The sequence below is a fragment of the Panthera tigris genome, chromosome A2, assembly GCF_018350195.1.
Source record: "Panthera tigris isolate Pti1 chromosome A2, P.tigris_Pti1_mat1.1, whole genome shotgun sequence".
NCBI lineage: Eukaryota > Metazoa > Chordata > Mammalia > Carnivora > Felidae > Panthera > Panthera tigris.
The window spans coordinates 101,370,579-101,391,381 of record NC_056661.1 but is presented as its reverse complement, the minus strand read 5'-3'; the positions used below and the strand labels follow the sequence as shown (position 1 = coordinate 101,391,381).

The following is a 20,803-nucleotide window of genomic DNA, read 5'->3' as shown; positions in this document are numbered from 1 at the left end:
TGCCAGGCATTGAGGAAGCAAGAGAGAGTAAATAGGCAGAAAGCAGAAGATTGTTAGGGCAGTATATATACTTTATATGATATAATAATAAATATATGTCTTTATAACATTTGCCCCAACCCATAATATGTATACAACACGAAGAGTGAATCTTAATGTAAACTATGGACTTTGGGTGATTACAATGTGCCAATGTAGGTTAATCAACTGTAACAAATGCACCACTCCAAAAAAAGGATGTTATGTATCTGTGGGGACAGGGGATATATGGGAAATCTCTGTACCTTTCCTTCAATTTTGCTGTGAACTTTTAATTATTCTAAAAAAATAGCATTCATAAAAAAATTAAATACATTGCAACAAATAAAGACCCTAGTATTTGAAATATTATTTAATCTTTTCAAATACTTCTAAGAAAGTGAGGAATCATTTATATGTAAGGAAAAAAAATACATTCTGGGTAAAGCTAAACTGTGGTTGAGAAACAGAATACAAAGCTAAACTTATAAGCATGGAAAGCTTTCTCAGTTAAATCTGTGGTATTTCATAAATTATTTTTATGTGAAAATCCATGTTTCTTAAAATATGACTTTCTATGCAATTTATGCACTTAAGGAGAAAAATACTAAAAAATAGTATTTATCTGATTTTCATAGCATCAAAGGCTTTTATTTTGCACATGATGCTTTTAGTAATGCTAAAGTAGGCTATATACATGTTTCTATTCCAATTAGGCAAATGCTAAATAGTCACCTTGAGGGATAAAAATGATCCTCAAATCACAGCCGTAGTTGTGTCAAACCTCTGCCATTGCTAGTGGGTAATTAAGTATATCATGGCCCCTTGATTCAGAATAAGGACATAAATAAATTGCGAGTGCATGTTTAAATTCTAGTAATTCAGATAGTACTGTATAACATTACTGTATCTAAGTCATCAGAGTTAAATATTTCATGTACATTATGTGGAATAAACTGCTTATACCACCTTCTTCAAATACAAACTCAGTAATTCTCTATTTATAAATTTATTTCTCAGTTTTTTTTTCAAATTTATGCTGCTTAAATGTATTTTTTATTATTTTTTAAATATAGTTGATACAAAATGTTACATTAGTTTCAGTTGTACAACATAATGATTCAACTTCTCTGTTTCTTATGCTATGCTCAACACAAGTAACTACCATCTGTCCCATATAATGCTATTACAGTCTAATTGACTATATTCTCTATACTGTGACTTTTATTCCCATGACTTATTCATTCCATAACTGGAAGGCTATATTTCCCACCACCATTTTCTCCATCCTCCTCAGGTCCCTCCCTCTGGTGCTATCAGTTTGTTTTGTAAATTTCTTTTTTATACATCTTTACCAACAAAAAAATAAAATAAAATAAAATATGTACTCAGAGATATATCTGCATTTTGCTAGGCTTTAACAGTTTATCTAAAACCTGTTTATATCAAACATGAACTTAATTATGTCCAAAAATTCAAAACAAAAGGATAGTGTAAGAGAAACACACTGTTTGGAATCAGACTTAACCTCTCTGAACCTCAGTTTCATCATCAGTAAAATAGGAATGACTGTATCTATAGATCTCATAGCATCATTTTAGGACCAAAAGAGATAACTTGTAAAACACCTAGAACAGTGATTGGAACCTAGTAGAGATTCAATTAATGATTCCTACCTTTTAAATTCAGCTATCAAATTGGAAATTTACTACCTATGAAAATTAACGTATAATGCTACATAAATACTCTTGTACAACAGTTTCATAGGATAAAAAGATAAACTAAATGTGCATCTGTTCTTGAAGTTGCTGATGCAAATCTACCAACAGATTTTGCCATATAGTCCTGATATTTTATTTTGATTCTGTCTCATCTAAATCAATTCCTTAAGGAATTGGTATATTTTACAGAAAATATGACCCTTCCTAGATTAACACACTCATCCGTTCCCAGTTCAAAACAACATGAAACTCACATAAAGTCCACATTTCAAAAAAAAAAAAAAAGCCCGCATTTCATTAATTAATGTAGAAAAGGAAGCTTAATATCACAAATTCCTCTTAAAATTCTTAAACATTTGCAGGTAACTATTTGATTTCCTATGGAATTTAATGAAAGTGTCAGAATAAAGGTAAAGTATAAAGGTGATTCAGAAGAAAGCATACTCTACAAGCAACCAAAATCCTAGCCTTATCTTCTTCAGATAGGTCAACTGGAGTCAGAAATGTAATTTCTCAAAAGATATGGTGAGGCAACCTTCTGGAGAGAGGTAATTTATGAAAGAGCCAAAAGCTGAAGTCTACCCTCTCAAAAGCTGGGGCTAATTTATTTTACTGAATGAGAATATGAGTAACACATCACAGTACCCAGCATACCTAACTGTATGGCTATCTTTAAGGAGCACAGTATAAAAATAAAGCCTTTGGTAAGTCAATGATAAAGGGCTTTAAAAAGTATACTATAAAATGCTAATCAAAAGAAAGATGGAGTGGTTATATTAATTTTTTAAATGTACTTAAGATTCCAGAATATTGCTAAGAATATAGAAGGATATTTCATAAGGAAAAAGTCTTCATTTTTCAGGAAGACATAACATCCTAAATGCGTATGTACCTAATAATTGAAATTCAAAATACATGCAGCAAAAAGAGGCAGAAATGAGGGACGAAATACATAAAACTAAAATTAATAGTTGCAGGCTTCAATTCTCTTCTATAACCAATGGAAAAATAAGTATATACAAAATTGGTAAGGATATAGAATACTGAAATAAGGCCTTTTGTAGCAACGTGGATGAAACTGGAGAGTGTGATGCTAAGTAAAATAAGTCATACAGAGACAGACAGATACCATATGTTTTCACACTTATGTGGATCCTGAGAAACTTAACAGAAGACCATGGGGGAGGGGAAGGGGAAAAATAAGGTTAGAGAGGGAGGGAGCCAAAACATAAGAGACTCTTAAAAACTGAGAACAAACTGAGGGTTGATGGGGGGTGGAAGGGAGGAGAGGGTTGGTGATGGGTATTGAGGAGGGCACCTGTTGGGATGAGCACTGGGTATTGTATGGAAACCAATTTGACAATAAATTTAATATTAAAAAATAAATAAATAAATAAATAAATAAATAAATAAATATAAAAAATAAAATAAACTTTATCAACCAATTTGACATAATTCACATTACACAACACTCAAACTATAATAGAACACATATTCTTGTCAAGTGCGTGTGAATCATCCACTAAAACAGATCATATGTTGGCCTATAAAATAAATATCAGTAAATCTAGATATTAAAATTATGTACTGTATAGGGGGTATCCTGGGAAGATGGCCGCATAGGAGGACACTGGGCTCACTGCACATCCTGCTGACCACTTAGATTCCACCTACACCTGCCTAAATAACCCAGAAAACCGCCAGAAGACTAGCAGAACGGAGTCTCCGGAGCCAAGCCAGACGAGAGGCCCACAGAAGAGGGTACGAAAGGCGGCTGAGGCGGTGCGCGCTACACGGACTGCCAGGAGGGAGCCAGGGCGGCCTGCAGGCCAAGCAGAGCCCCCAAGTCTGGCTTACAAAAGCGGAGGGGCCGGACGGAATGTGTTCTGACAGCAAATGGGACTTGACATCTGGAAGGTTATAAGCTAACAGCTCTGCTCGGAGAACGGGAGGGCTGGAGGACAACGGGGAAGGGGAGAGTTGTTGAGCCCCAGAGCATAGAGCTCAGCTTGGCGGGGAACAAAGGCGCTCGCCAGCGCCATCTCCCTCGCCCATCCTCCAGCCAATATCCCAAAGGGAACCGGTTCCTGCCAGGGAACTTGCTTGCACCCTGCAAACACCCAACACTGTGCTTCTGCGGATCCATCACTCCACCGGGTCTGACTTCCTCCCGATGCCACAGGGCCCCTCCCGAAGCAGATCTCCGAAGGAAAAGGGAGCTGAGCCTGCCCATCCCGCCTCCATGCACCTTGCCTATCCACCCCAGCTAATACACCAGATCCCCAGCACCACAACCCTGGCAGTGTGCAAGTAGCCCAGACGGGCCACACCACCCCACAGGGAATCCCGCCCCTAAGAGAGGGAAAGAGAAGGTACACACCAGTCTGACTGTGGCCCCAGCGGTGGGCTGGGGGCAGACATCAGGGCTGACTGCGGCCCTGCCCACCAACACAAGTTATTCAAGACAGCACAGGGGAAGTGCCCCGCAGTCCTGCACCACTCAGGGACTATCCAAAATGACCAAACGGAAGAATTCCCCTCAAAAAAACGTCCAGAAAATAACAACAGCTAACGAACTGATCAAAAACGATTTAAACAATACAACAGAAAGTGAATTTAGAATAATAGTCATAAAATTAATCACTGGGCTTGAAAACAGTATAAAGGACAGCAGAGAATCTCTTGCTACAGAGATCAAGGGACTAAGGAACATCCAGGAGGAGCTAAAAAACGCTATCAGTGAGCTGTAAAATAAAATGGAGACAACCACGGCTCAGATTGAAGAGGCAGAGGAGAGAATAGGTGAACTAGAAGATAAAATTATGGAAAAAGAAGAAGCTGAGAAAAAGAGAGATTAAAAAATCCAGCAGTATAAGGGGAAAATTAGAGAACTAAGTGATGCACTAAAGAGAAATACTATACGCATAATTGGTATTCCAGAGGAGGAAGAGAGAGGGAAAGGTTCTGAAGGTGTACTTGAAGAAATAATAGCTGAGAACTTCCCTGATCTGGGGAAGGAAAAAGGCATTGAAATCCAAGAGGCACAGAGAACTCCCTTCAGATGTAACTTGAATCAATCTTCTGCATGACATACATAGTGAAACTGGCAAAATACAAGGATAAAGAGAAAATTCTGAAAGCAGCTAGAGATAAACGTGCTCTAACATATAAAGGGAGACCTATAAGACTCGTGACCGAGCTCTCTACTGAAACGTGGCAGGCCAGAAAGGAATAGCAGGAGATCTTCAATGTGATGAACAGAAAAAATATGCAGCCGAGAATCCTTTATCCAACAAGTCTGTCATTTAGAATAGAAGGAGAGATAAAGGTCTTCCCAAACAAACAAAAACTGAAGGAATTCGTCACCACTAAACCAGCCCTACAAGAGATCCTAAGGGGGATCCTGTGAGACAAAGTACCAGAGACATCGCTACAAGCATGAAACCTACGGACATCACAATGACTCTAAACCCATATCTTTCTATAATAACACTGAATGTAAATGGACTAAATGTGCCAACCAAACGACATAGGGTATCAGAATGGATAAAAAAACAAGACCCATCTATTTGCTGTCTACAAGAGACTCATTTTAGACCTGAGGACACCTTCAGATTGAGAGTGAGGGGATGGAGAACTATTTATCATGCCACTGGAAGTCAAAAGAAAGCTGGAGTAGCCATACTTATATCAGACAAACTAGACTTTAAATTAAAGGCTGTAACAAGAGATGAAGAAGGGAATTATATAACAATCACAGGGTCTATCCATCAGGAAGAGCTAACAATTATAAATGTCTATGCGCCGAATACAGGAGCCCCCAAATATATAAAACAATTACTCACAAACATAAGCAACCTTATTGATAAGAATGTGGTCATTGCAGGGGACTTTAACACTCCACTTACAAAAATGGACAGATCTAGACACACGGTCAATAAAGAAACAAGGGCCCAGAATGATACATTGGATCAGATGGACTTGACAGATATATTTAGAACTCTGTATCCCAAAGCAACAGAATATACTTTCTTTTCAAGTGCACATGTAACCTTCTCCAAGATAGATCACATACTGCATCACAAAACAGCCCTTCATAAGTATACAAGAATTGAAATCATACCATTCATACTTTCAGACCACAATGCTTTGAAGCTTGAAATCAACCACAGGAAAAAGTCTGGAAAACCTCCAAAAGCATGGAGGTTAAAGAACACCCTACTAAAGAAGGGATGGGTCAACCAGGCAATTAGAGAAGAAATTAAAAAATATATGGAAACAACTGAAAATGAAAATACAGCAATCCAAACGCTTTGGGACGCAGTGAAGGCAGTCCTGAGAGGAAAATACATTGCAATCCAGGCCTATCTCAAGAAACAAGAAAAATCCCCAATACAAAATCTAACAGCACACCTAAAGGAAATAGAAGCAGAACAGCAAAGGCAGCCTAAACCCAGCAGAAGAAGAGATATAATAAAGATCAGAGCAGAAATAAACAATATAGAATCTAAAAAAACTGTAGAGCAGATCAATGAAACCAAGAGTTGGTTTTTTGAAAAAATAAACAAAATTGATAAACCTCTAGCCAGGCTTCTCAAAAAGAAAAGGGAGATGACCCAAATAGATAAAATCATGAATGAAAATGGAACTATTACAACCAATCCATCAGAGATACAAGCAATTATCAGGCAATACTACGAAAAATTATATGCCAACAAACTGGACAACCTGGAAGAAATGGACAAATTCCTAAACACCCACACGCTTCCAAAACTCAATCAGGAGGAAATAGAAAGCTTGAACAGACCCATAACCATCAAAGAAATTGAATCGGTTATTGAAAATCTCCCAACAAATAAGAGTCCAGGACCAGATGGCTTCCCAGGGGAGTTCTACCAGATGTTTAAAGCAGAGATAATACCTATCCTTCTCAAGTTGTTCCAAAAAATAGAAAGGGAAGGAAAACTTCCAGACTCATTCTATGAAGCCAGTATTACTTTGATTCCTAAACCAGACAGAAACCCGGTAAAAAAAAGAGAACTACAGGCCAATATCCCTGATGAATATGGATGCAAAACTTCTCAATAAGACTCTAGCAAATCAAATTCAACAGCATATAAAAAGAATTATTCACCATGATCAAGTGGGATTCATTCCTGGGATGCAGGGCTGGTTCAACATTTGCAAATCAATCAATGTGATACATCACACTAATAAAAGAAAAGATAAAAACTATATGATCCTGTCAATTGATGCAGAAAAGGCATTTGACAAAATTCAGCAACATTTCTTAATAAAAACTCTCAAGAAAGTCAGGATACAAGGAACATGCTTAAACATCATAAAAGCCATTTATGAAAAGCCCACAGCTCACATCATCCTCAATGGGGAAAAACTGAGAGCTTTTTCCCTGAGATCAGGAACACAACAGGGATGCCCACTCTCACCGCTGTGGTTTAACATAGTGCTGGAACTTCTAGCATCAGCAATCAGACAACAAAAGGAAATCAAAGGCATCTAAATTGGCAAAGATGAAGTTAAGCTTTCACTTTTTGCAGATGACATGATATTATACATGGAAAATCTGATAGACTCCACCAAAAGTCTGCTAGAACGGATACATGAATTCAGCAAAGTCGCAGGATACAAAATCAATGTCCAGAAATCAGTTGCATTCTCATACACTAACAATGAAGCAACAGAAAGACAAATAAAGAAACTGATCCCATTCACAATTGCAAAAAGAGTCATAAAATACCTAGGAATAAACCTAACCAAAAATTTAAAAGATCTGTAGGCTGACAAGTATAGAAAGCTTATGAAGAAAATTGAAGAAGATATAAAGAAATGGAAAAACATTCCATGCTCATGGATTGGAAGAATAAATATTGTTAAATGTCAATACTACCCAAAGCAATCTACACATTCAATGCAATCCCAATAAAAATTGCACCAGCATTCTTTTCGAAGCTAGAACAAGCAATCCTAAAATTTGTATGGAACCACAAAAGGCCCCGAATAGCCAAAGTAATTTTGAAGAAGAAGACCAAAGCAGGAGGCATCACAATCCCAGTCTTTAGCCTCTACTACAAAGCTGTAATCCTCAAGACAGCATGGTATTGGCACAAAAACAGACATATAGACCAATGGAATAGAATAGAAACCCCAGAACGAGACCCACAAACGTATGGCCAACTCATCTTTGACAAAGCAGGAAAGAACATCCAATGGAAAAAAGACAGTCTCTTTAACAAATGGTGCTGGGAGAACTGGACAGCAACATGCAGAAGGTTGAAACTAGACCACTTTCTCACACCATTCACAAAACTAAACTCAAAATGGATAAAGGACCTGAATGTGAGACAGGAAACCATCAAAACCCTAGAGGAGAAAGCAGGAAAAGACCTCTCTGACCTCAGCCGTAGCAATCTCTTACTTGACACATCCCCAAAGGCAAGGGAATTAAAAGCAAAAATGAACTATTGGGACCTCATCAAGATAAAAAGCTTCTGCACAGCAAAGGAAACAACCAACAAAACTAAAAGGCAACCAACGGAATGGGAAAAGATATTTGCAAATGACATATCGGACAAAGGGCTAGTATCCAAAATCTATAAAGAGCTCACCAAACTCCACACCCTAAAAACACATAACCCAGTGAGGAAATGGGCAGAAAACATGAATAGACACTTCTCTAAAGAAGACATCCGGATGACCAACAGGCACATGAAAAGATGCTCAACGTCGCTCCTCATCAGGGAAATACAAATCAAAACCACACTCAGATATCACCTCACGCCAGTCAGAGTGGCCAAAATGAACAAATCAGGAGACTATAGATGCTGGCGAGGATGTGGAGAAACGGGAACCCTCTTGCACTGTTGGTGGGAATGCAAATTGGTGCAGCCGCTCTGGAAAACAGTGTGGAGGTTCCTCAAAAAATTAAAAATAGACCTACCCTAGACCCAGCAATAACACTGCTAGGAATTTACCCAAGGGATACAGGAGTACTGAGGCATAGGGGCACTTGTCCCCAGTGTTTATAGCAGCACTCTCAAAATAGCCAAATTATGGAAAGAGCCTAAATGTCCATCAACTGATGAGTGGATAAAGAAATTGTGGTTTATATACACAATGGAGTACTACGTGGCAATGAGAAAGAATGAAATATGGCCCCTTGTAGCAACGTGGATGGAACTGGAGAGTGTTATGCTAAGTGAAATAAGCCATACAGAGAAAGACAGATACCATATGTTTTCACTCTTATGTGGATCCTGAGAAACTCAACAGAAACCCATAGGGGAGGGGAAGGAAAATAAAAAGGAGGTTAGAGTGGGAGAGAGCCAAAGCATAAGAGACTCTTAAAAACTGAGAACAAACTGAGGGTTGATGGGTGGTGGGAGGGAGGGGAGGGTGGGTGATGGGTATTGAGGAGGGCACCTTTTGGGATGAGCACTGGGTGTTCTATGGAAACCAATTTGACAATGAACTTCATATATTGAAAAAAAATTATGTACTGTATAGCCTCTGACTGCAATTGGATTAAAGTAATATCAATAACATACTGATAAAGAAGTCTGGAAAATCCAAAATGTATAGACATATAGATCAATGGAACAAAATAATGTCTAACAGTAGATCTCATGTATAGTTTCAATTAATTTTAGTAAAGTTGTTAAGATAATTCAACAGAGAAAAGGTAGTCATTTCAACAAATGTTGCCACAAGAACTGTACGTTCATTTGGAAAAATATTTCAACCCTTATCTCACACCACACACAAATGCTAACTTCAAATGTATCATAGATCAAAACAAAAAAAGCTAACACTCTAACACCTCTGGGAGAAAATGAATAGACAAAGATTTCTTGGGCAAGATACCAAAATTCATTAACCATATAAAATGATAAATTGGATTCTACTTTTTTTTTTTAACATTTATTTATTTTTGAGACAGAGAGAGACAGAGCATGAATGGGGGAGGGGCAGAGAGAGAGGGAGACACAGAATCGGAAGCAGGCTCCAGGCTCTGAGCCATCAGCCCAGAGCAAGCAGGCTCCAGGCTCTGAGCCATCATCCCAGAGCCTGACGCGGGGCTCGAACTCACGGACCGCGAGATCGTGACCTGAGCTGAAGTCGGACGCTCAACCGACTGAGCCACCCAGGCGCCCCTGGATTCTACTCTTCTAAAGACACTTTTAAAAAAATGAAAGGCAAGTGAGGACCAAGAGATATTTGCAGTACATATATCTGACAAAGGCTGGTATTCGGAATATATAAAGATTTTCTACAACTTAGTCATTTTAAAATGGGCAAATATGTCAACAGATAGGTCACAAAAAGAAGATATATGAGTAGCAATAAGCATCTGAAAAGATACCCAGCGTCATGACGGATCGTGACAGAAATGCAAATTGATACTAAAATAATAATGATATATTGTTAAATACTCACTAGAATTGCTAAGATTAAAAAGAATGACAATACCTGGTATTGGGGAAGACACAGGACAATTGCAGCTCTTATAAACTATTGTTGGGAATGTAAAATGTATAAAACCACTTTGTAAACCAGTTCGTTCTTTTTGCTTAAAGGTAAACATACCTTTATCATACAACCCGGAAATTCTACCCTAAGGTATTTACCCAAAGGAAACGGAGAGGTAAGTCCACACAAAGGCTGCACATAAGTATTCAAAGCAGCATTATTTAAAATAGCTAAAAAACTGGAAGCAACTCAAATTTATATCAACAGGTTACTGGATAAGCAAATCGTAGTATTTCTTCACAATGGATTACTACTTGGAAATTAAAAAAAAAACTATTGAATCATAGAACACACAATTAATGAATCTCAAAAACACAATACAGAGCAAAGGAAGCCAGACAAAAGAGTTTATGCTGTATGATTCCTTCTATATGAAATTCTAAAATAAGAAAAAGTATTATCTAGTGAGAGAAGACAGATTAAGTGATGGGGAATTAATTAAAAACAGGAGGCAAATTGTTAGGGTGAACTATACACCTAAAATTATTGCATTTTATTCTATGTAAACTATATATCAATAAATATGATTTAAAAAATCAGTATTCATAAAATATATCATTTAACCTTTATGATTGAGAGAAGTATCATCATCAAATAAAAGTTTTACAATTGACATTTGTCTTAATGTGGATTTCGCAGAAGCATTTCCTGAGACAAAGATTTGAATCAAAGTAGTTTATACTGGAGGTGATCATAGAAGGCATCAGAAATGGAGGGAAGAAGTGAAGCAGGGAAGAGAATGAATTCAATAAAGTTTGTTCCATTAGGCAAATTATTACTGGGGGATTTGGCAAACAAGTGTATGGCTCACACATATCAAAGTTAGTTATCCCACCTGAAGATCAGTGGTTGAGGGCTCCTCTGGTCATTGTTGGAAGCCTGTCCCTGGAAGCCTGCAGAGCATTACTTCCTGGGCACTTATCTGCTGTACAGGGAGCAAAGCAGGAGCCAGTAGACAGAGATCCTTCTGGAAAAGAAATGCAGGTGCTGGCAGATCGAAGTTGAATGAATATAGACTGAAATGCTGAGGGGAGTAGGAACTTGAATGGGACACTGTCAGTGCCTGCTACAACATTACTGGAAAAGAACACCCAACAATTTAAACCACATTGCTGATTCAGAAATTTTAGCTATATATAGGTATTAGAGTTGAACACAACTTTGGATCTTTGATAGTTTTATTTGTAGTTTGTTTTTAAGATCAACACATTTTTTACAATAAAGATGTAAGCCCCAGGAACTGACCACAAATTTGAAATCCAGGTTTATGCCATTTGAATATGATGGAAAATATAAATATCAAATTTAGTCATCATCAAAGTACAGAGCAATGTAAAGAGAATACAAAATAGGAACATGATTTAGAAATATTCTAATTATTCTTTCCCACAGTGGTCTTTATTTGGCAAAGAACTACATCTTTCCCATGATCAATCACTAGCAGCAATATATTTAGGGATAAATGTAGTATGTAAGACACTTAACTGTTATAACTATCAAACTATTATTCTGCAACAGAAGAACACTAAATGTTATCTGAGAATCCTAAGAGAATATAAATTCCCACATAATGAAGTGGAACAATTAGACTTGTTATTGTTTTGTTTCTTAACAACTTGAGGAAATTTAGCATCAACCATTATAGTCATAACTGTCTATTCAACTTCCACATATATTTAAATTTCCAAATGAATATGAATTCTACATATTTCATTTCCAGGCACAATACTTTTGAATATATTGTCCCACTACAGTATATCTAAGTAGATTAAATACATTAGCCAGCATACAATGACATACCCAACTACACAATCATTTTTTTCTACACATGTGAATTATAGCATTTACATTTTGTGATTTACAGATTCCTTTTGTCTTCAAAGTTTTGACTGAACATTTCTAAAAAATCTGAGCTCAGGCCTAATGTCAGTACTCACAGATTTTGAAAATTTTGTAGATCAACAGATAATTCTGGTGTCAACACCTGATTTTAAAGTATGCCTCAAATATGTTTCCAGACATTTTTGGACAAGATAAATATTTTAAAAGTTTAAGTTATTTATTCAGTTTTTATTCAGAGGCTTAAAATATATTAGAAATGGTCTTTCTTTACTAGTCACATTACAAATAATTTTTAAATTTGCAGATAGTTGAGCATTAAAACAGATACACTTTTAAAGTAATCCTCTATAACATCTTTCAAAATTTCCTTTTATTGTTTGATAACTTTGGCCCTGCCCAACTGATCATAATTCCTTATCATCCAATCTTTTTGCTCTTGAACTTATTTACCTTAAAATTTTCTTTTTAATTTTGTTCATGTTTTATTTATTTGTTTTGAGAGAGAGAGAGAGAGTGGGAGGGGCAGAGAGAGGAGGAGAAAAAGAATCCCAGGCAGGCTCCACACTGTCAGTGCAGAGCCTGACACAGGCTTGATCTCACAACCATTGTGAGATCATGACCTGAGTCCAAAACAAGAGTTGGACACTTAACCAACTGAGCCACACAGGTGTCCCAAAACTCCTTTTTAAATAGATGGCTCTCTCTTTAAATAAGATCTCTCTTCCAAGAAAAAGGAATATACATACAATTTGGGGAGTTTCTTAGCCTCCATAAAAGCTAATTCTGGAAGCCCTACCCTATCTGCAGATTACATGTAGGTCTGCTTAGTCATGAATTGGATATCAAGTTTTAAAACAGAACATGAAGAGATTTACATGTTATACTTTTCTATTTACTTATTCATTCCAATTTATATTAAAGTGGTTTTTCTTTCAAATTTTCAACAACGGATTGATACACTATGTGAAAGCTCTTTATACATTTTTTAAAATCACCACCTGAAGAAAATGTGCAAATCTCATAATACCTTTAAGAATAATAAAAGTAATTGTCAGAATGGACCAAAAGCAGATATATAGACTTTTAGAAACATAAAATCAATTTTTTCCCTTCCGTGAGTTCCAAAGAAATTAGAGCAAACTTACTAGTTCATAGGGATCAGAAGGTGAATGAGTATCTGTAACTTCCAGTGAATTTTAAATCAGGTTGTAAAATACGTGTGTTTTTATAAAAGCATCTGTTTTTATATGTTACTGTATATAAAAAATAAGACATCATTGACTTCTCTCTTTCTCTCACATATCACAACCAGTCCAACTGTCATTCTTGGGCTCTCCCTTTGGAATATATGCAAACCTAATGATTTATTTCTGCTAAAACTGCTACCACTATGATCTAAATCCAAGCCTTCATCACCTCCTACCTACACTCTTCCCCCATATAGTCCATTCTCCATAGTGAAGTCAGAGTGGTCCATTTAGAACACATCTGCTTTAAACCCTCTGAAGGTTCCTTTCACATTGATAGGTAAATTCCAACTCCTGCTTCCTTTCTTAGCTCATCTTCTAAGATTCTCTCCAGTGCTCACTCTGCTCCAGCCACTCTAGCTGGTTTGCCTTTCCTTAAATGCATGCCAAGTGAGCCCTTGACTCAGGTATTTATTATTGCTTTTCCCTATTCATGGAATGCTCTTGCCCTAAATATCCATCTGACTAGCTCCCTCACTTCCTTCAAATGTCACTGTAGAAGAACCACTCTTCTAAGCCCCACAATATAAAGATTAAAAATTAAATTAAAAAACAATAAACCTCTGTACCCTCTCTCTGCTTTGTCTTCATAGTACTTATTACCATCAGACATACAATGTATGTACTTAGTGAGTGCTGTCTCCTCCCACTAGATTATAAGCTACATAGGGCATGAACCTTGCCGATATTGTCCACTGCTGTATCCTTAGGTACCTTATACCAGTGCATGACACATAGTAGGTATTCCATAAATGTGTGTCAAAACAATAACTGAACACTTGTGTGAAAAGTCTTACAGACACCTACTTCCACCCCCTCTTGGCCTCCTTTATGTCCCACTCCGAAGGTCCCAGAGCCATCTCCTTGGAAATTTACGGGTTCTTGGGACCCACTTGCAAATCATGACTGTAATCTAGAAACACTATTTTGCAGACACACAAGTAGGAGTTCCCAGGGAAAATGGGGAAAACATAACTGGAATGTGATGAAAAGAGTGTTAGACGTGTAGCCTGATGAATTAGGTTCAGTCCTATTCTCACTTCAGGGTATTTCCCTTTGCAAAGCCCTAGAAGATATCCTAAACATTCTATTCCTTTTAGTGTGTCAGTGTTTGGGATCAATTTCTACAGTTAGCCACAAACTGTAAACATGTAACTGAAAAAGGGAGGAAAAAAAAGAATGATTAAAGGTGTGAGTTTATCCTCTACCCATCTCCATGTTTCATAATTATCCCTTTAATCCAAAACCATTATTTATAAAGATTATTTAAGCCAGTATAAAGTTAAGGATTATATTGGATGGAAAATATCATTAAGGTCACACATCCTCTTTGCTTTTTGTTTTAATAAATTACTCTGTCCTTAAATATATGTATCTCCATATTAAAACTTCTCTGTTTCAGAATCGGTATGCTAACATTGCATCTCCCACATGATATATATCAACAAATTCTATCAAAAGAATGAAATAATATCTAGCAGATGTTAATTTCAAGTCACATAATCAACTGTGGAATAAATGAAATTTTACCTTTCTATAACTTAATTTTTACCTTAATCCCAAATTGTACCATATGGAGAACACTAAAATCTCAGCCAATTGAGGCCAATTTCAGTCTATCTAGGGGTTCTCCCAACCTGTTCCCAAGGTTGCATAAAACTCGTGGGGCATGTATAATGCCATGGTGTTGGCAGGAGATGGTACCAGGTTCCATTTATTATCAGCCCACGCTGGTCTCCCCGGAGACACCCATCCCATCTGGGTTCCAGTAGTCAAGTCTGGGTAGATTTCTCCTGCCTACTCCTCTCAACCTCAAGGCACTGTGGTTACGCTGGGCTCTGCCAAGTTTATGGCACTCTTGGATACAAGAGAAAACTTTCTGCTGTTCTCATGACACTTTTTATACCCCATTCCCGGTGGCCTAGATATTCCATGCAGCCATCTCAACTCTGAAGCAGGTGCTGCTGCTTCCCCAGATTCCATCCTGAAGCAAGTACCACCTCCTGCTCTCAGGTTCCCAAGTGTTCAGAGCATAAGGCTCTTTCCCAGAGACACACTGGCATTCATAATCTTGCCTCCACCAGTGACTTCCTTCACAGCGTGAATAAGGAGCACCTATTCTGAGTGAGGAGCAAACTGGCTCTGTATGATCTTAACTTTTCCCAACAGATTCTATTAGACATGACATACAATTTTTGCCCTAATGTTCCAAGGCCTTCCTTTTGATATACATAACTCAAGCTAAAGGAAAACAAAACAGCAAACTAAGAAACTTTTTTGGACAAACCCATTTGCTCGGCTAAATTTTTAAAAATAAATTTACAGGAGCAGGGGCCCAAATGTGGAAAGCTATAGTTGTCTAAGTCATGGAAAGCCCCCATAGCCCAGAGAAATAAAGTAAAAGAGTATATGGAGGCTTGAAAGCATCTACTTATAAAGGTCCTGCATGAGTAATATCTAATAGATATCTGGTGAGAGGAGAGGGGAGGGCAGGGGAGGGGAAAATATCTATGAACTGAAGAAAAAAAAGAACTACATTTTAAACTCAACTAATCCCTCAGTTTTTACAACTTATGTAGAGTAAAATACTATACATATTTCAAACTTGAACAGAAGTGTTATTTTAATGATAATTCAATTTTCCCTAACATTGAGGGGGGTGGGGAATGAAAAGGTAAGTATCAGGCTCAGTTAACAAAAAAGGAAGAACTCATAAGTGATTTATAACATGACAAAATTTGAGCAGGATTCTAGTTAAATGAATGGAGTATAACGTGCCTGCCTACTTATGCTTTCTTTGAAAGAATATTAATTTTGAACATGAGCAAAACATGTGTAAAATAAAAAATCAGAACGAGTATCCCTGTTATAGTCAGAAGGCCAGGGTATTAAGAGTACTCCAATTCCTGTTTTGTGTATAAAGCTGTCTCTAAAAAACTTGAGGAAGTAAAGCAAGAAAATGGCTATAATTTGTTGGTGTGTTTGTTCTACGAGTAAGATACGGCAAATGAATAATGAAACCTGTCTGAAAAGACGATTGAGCAATCCTTCCAAATGCACCCATCCACTTCTGCTGTATGTAGAAAATACCATCATGTGTTGTTTCCCCTTTGTGAAGAAAACCTAATTCAAAGCCTATAATAACAGGAAGGCAGAAAACAAATTATGAAAAGGCATAACGAGTTGACTGAAAATCGTATTAAAATTACTTGACTCATTTTTGAGAAAAAATTGAAGCCATTTTGCTGAAGATGTCCTAAACATACAGTAGGATTTTCCCGAAACGAGATTCCTATGCAGGGGATGGGTAATTCAAAAGTACATTATAGCTCTGCTCATCCCTGACCATCAAATTTCATACTCATCAAGCTCAAAGACACTTCTGGCCCCAAATCAAAAATGATTTCACAAAAAACGGTTTACGAAACAACACTGGCTACCACAGCACATTGGCATAGACAGGCCACTGCAGAGCTGGTTTTGCCCAAGCCGGGGCGAGGACTGAATTTGCCACAGGATTCTGAGGGCTCCTTCAGCTTTTGCTTAAGAAAAACAAATGGATTAAATGAATTATTCATCTCTTTTCCATGTAATGATTCTCTGCTTATGCTCATATTAAATGTGCTAATTTTGCATACACTTTTTTTCAATGCAATTTGAAAAAAACAAAAAAATTAAAGTAATAGGATGAACGGTTGAAAAAGTCAGGCTCCGGAGACATAGAGATGGGATGACTCCTACATGTATCACTTAAGAGCTGTGCCACTCAGGACAAGTTAGTTCACGTCTCCGGGCATCAGACTCCTCATTGGAACAAGGGCCCTCATGAAAGGCCTGTACAGCTTAAATGGGTGGGGCCACGGAGGAACTCAGCATCTTTAAGTGTTCGATAAATATTAGCCATTACAAGGGACTTGCACCCCTTTTTCTTTGGGGTGAAGGGAGTAGTAAGAGAAAATAACATTTGCTTACCTCTCTGAAAAAGTTCACCAGCGAGGTCCAAGTCCAGTTCACATGGCCACATAGGAAGGTCCTCAACTCACCTCCTCCCACAGACACTAAATCTAAAGCTACATATGGAACAATTTCCACTGGGGGGGAAAAAAAAAAAAAAACTAAAAACTATCAGAGCCACTCCTTCACACTGGGAAGGAGAGGGAGAACACACACTGAAGCGGCCAGGAGAGGGAGAAACACAGTCTCGCCGACCAGAAGGAATGCAGAACCTGGAGCTTCTCTCCGAGGAGCTAAGTTTTCATATCTCACATGGCACACCCCACCTCTTAACACCTGCCCTGAGAGACAGCCTCCAAGACACCCAGCTTGGAAACCACACAAGCTCTCCTCTGTGAGACCCAGAGGGCTGTGCGAACTGAGGAATGGCTCTTAAAGGGCCCGTGCGCAGACTCACCTGCTCCAAAGCCCCGCACACAGGAGCTGTTTGAAAAGTGCCCAGACTTTATGGGAAAGAGGCTCATTTCCTGATTTTAAAGCACTGGGCTCAGAAGCTGAGATACTCTCTGGGAGGGAGCTTAGTGAGAGCCATGTTTACTCTCTCTCTCTACCTTGTTGAAGCTGTCAGGCTCCATCTCTTTTTTTTTCTGCCTTTTATTTATTTATTTATTTATTTATTTATTTTTTTAACTTATTAAACTAAAAAACAAATGGAGACCAGCTTTAAAAAAATCCCTGAGGACTTCCAATTATGGAATGAGTAAATCACAGGGGTAAAAGGCACTGCATAGGAAATATAATCAGTGATATCATAATAGCGTTGTGCGGTGACTAATAGTAGCTACAGCTTGTGGCGAGCATAGCATAATGTGTAACGTCCAATCACTGTGTTGTACACCTGAAACTAATGTAACAATGTGTATCAATTCTACCTCAATTTAAAAAAATTCCGGGACTCCTGGGTACTCAGTTCGTTGAGCATCAGACTCTTGATTTCGGCTCAGGTCATGATCTCGTTCGTGGTTTGTGAGTTCGAGCCCCATGTCAGGCTCACATTGACAGTGTGGAGCCTGTCTGGGATTCTCTCTCTCTCTCTCTCTCTGCCCCTCCCTCCACCAAAATAAATAAACTTTGAAAAAAATTTCTTTTAATTCCCTGAGCAGACAAAAGCAGTTTAGTCATAGAAAGTTAACTTTAGCTTATTTTGCAAGACTAACTTAACCTGAGTCATTTCTTGCTTATGCCTCTGGGAATCATAAGCAAAACTTAAACTGCTTCCCAAAATTGATATGAGGTAACTACTAACCAATTCCCTATCATTTAAGAAAATTTTAATACCGTAACTAGTCACTGTGAAGAACACAGTCACAGCTCACTACACAAGCTGCTTTATAACAATATACCCCTGAGCTGCACTCCACATTTTGGTCTGAGTGTTCTCAGTGCGTGCATGATAAACTTTTACTAATTAGTATTTCAATAACTATTTGGTTTTACTTCTGGCATTTCTGAACTTCTGACAGTTCAAGTCATCAGATATGGGGTACAAAGAAGACCCCTCCAATAACTCTGAGGCCCATGAGCAAAAAAGTGCCAGTATCCACAGAGCCCACTGAGTTCCCTGCTTTCTGGCTCATCCTGGAGTTTGAGGGTAAGTCCCTTGGACCCAAGCTCTGTTCTCTTTGTATTTTGAGCTCTCCAACTTTATCGTGCATGACTGTATTTTGTATGCTGAAGCTTCTTGTTAAGTCACCCTATTCTGTTCAAAAGGGGGAAAATACATAATTCCCTGTGTTTTTGGAAAAGCTATGAAGAAACAAGTCACCTCAAATTTAAGACATCTTAGGGAATCTAAGGGCAAAGATGGACTCCACCTTGTCAAATCACTTTCATCACCTCTGTCAAAAAATTCCTTTTTCTTCAGTGTATACCCATCATGGAACCAGAAACTTGTAACTTTTTAGAAAATTGGTGAACTTTGGATAATTTGTAATCGTAGTAGCTACTTTGGAGAAACCTTACCTTGAGTAAGTCTACCTTAAAGGATGTCCCTCACAAGACAGGGTGTCAACCTTCTTACAGACAATGGATGCATTCTTTGATGGTATCCAGAAGCTTCTAAAAAAAAAAACTAAAATGCTCCAAAAATAGCTCTAAAAGGATTCTTACACCATGAAAATAAAAATTTTCAGTAATAAAGTTTGGCCATCTGAGAGGTAAACTTAACTTCCTCATTCATCTTCTAGAAACACAATTTGGATCCAACTGTTCTTTTATAAACTAGTAAGTTTTTATAGCTAAAATTTTAGAGTAAAAAGTGTGAGGTCTCTGTGTCTGCCTATAGGTTTATGTATGTCTATGTATATATATTATAGATGTGTGATGTTTTTCTACTTCAGATGGTATTGCCAAAGTTAATTTGTAAAGAGACCTATTTCGTTGGCTTAGAGAAAAATAGGTGTTTTATATACAGTATTTCTAAAACTCTCAGAAATATACAAACTAACCCAAATATTTTTCAAGTTCATATGATCTGAGACAAACTTTGATAAGTAAAAGCTAGTTTTAAGTTTGTTGATTTAATAAAACAATAGTTTCTTCACAGTTATCAACATGAAGGTAATGCAGACATACAACTTTTTCTACCTGGGTTTACCTGAGTTAAATAAGCTTATGCTATCTCCATATTACAAAATTTGTCAACAACAAAAATAGCTTAAGATGAGCTATTTGATGTCTAATCCAAACATAGTTGCTAAAAGCAAGTAATTTAAATAAATGCAAATAAAAGTTTATGCTAAGTTAAACTAAATAATATTGATTTGATTCGCTATTCATTGAATATCAAAATTATCTCCAAATAAAATAAATGCTAAACATAGGTTTGTCTTCTCTTGTCTTTTTTAACATCTTTACAGAAAGACAAAAGATATTTGGGTCTATTAGCAAACATGTTTTGTGTCACATTGAAAAATTTACTATGAGGAAGAATATACTTTAGAAATTATTAAATATGTTTATAAATTTGCCACTCCAGAATTGCTTCCTAGGAATTAAGGATTCTAAGGGTTAAGAATTCTAAGTAAAATATGTGATAAAATCTCCTGGAAATAATAAAGGTGAGACAAAACAACTGTATATGAAAAATAGGTAAGGAAAATAGAATGTGTTTTTTGGATAAGGAAAGGTATAAAAGACACAAGGGGGGCGGGGGGTTTGGCAGGAAAGCTGGTGAAGGAAAAAAGAAAGTAATTTTGTCTTAAAATAGAATGATTATTCCAGAATGAAGAAAAGGGGGGTGGACAAAGGGTGAATGGACATAAAAAAGTTGTAGAAGTCTATGGAAAAGAAATCTAGGAGACACAGATTGAAATGGATTTAGTTATTTTTTTAAAAAAAGGAGTTTTAATATCAAAAGTATACTAGTATAAAATCTCTCTGTTAAAAGAACAAGGTTTTCTTAGATTATTGGTC

General features: G+C 37.2%; 1 protein-coding gene across 3 annotated transcripts in view; it reads right to left on the bottom strand.

The window, feature by feature from the left end:
- Positions 1 to 20,803, bottom strand: part of NXPH1 (neurexophilin 1) — a 627,612-nt gene that overhangs the window by 196,862 nt on the left and 409,947 nt on the right. For all 3 annotated transcript variants that reach the window (XR_006211339.1, XM_042967193.1, XM_042967201.1), the window contains exon 6: positions 11,122 to 11,253. Coding sequence is in view for 2 of the 3 variants with exons in the window: in XM_042967193.1 (XP_042823127.1) it covers positions 11,152 to 11,253 (102 nt within the window). In the remaining variant the exon portion in view is untranslated. The remainder of the gene's footprint in view (positions 1 to 11,121; positions 11,254 to 20,803) is intronic.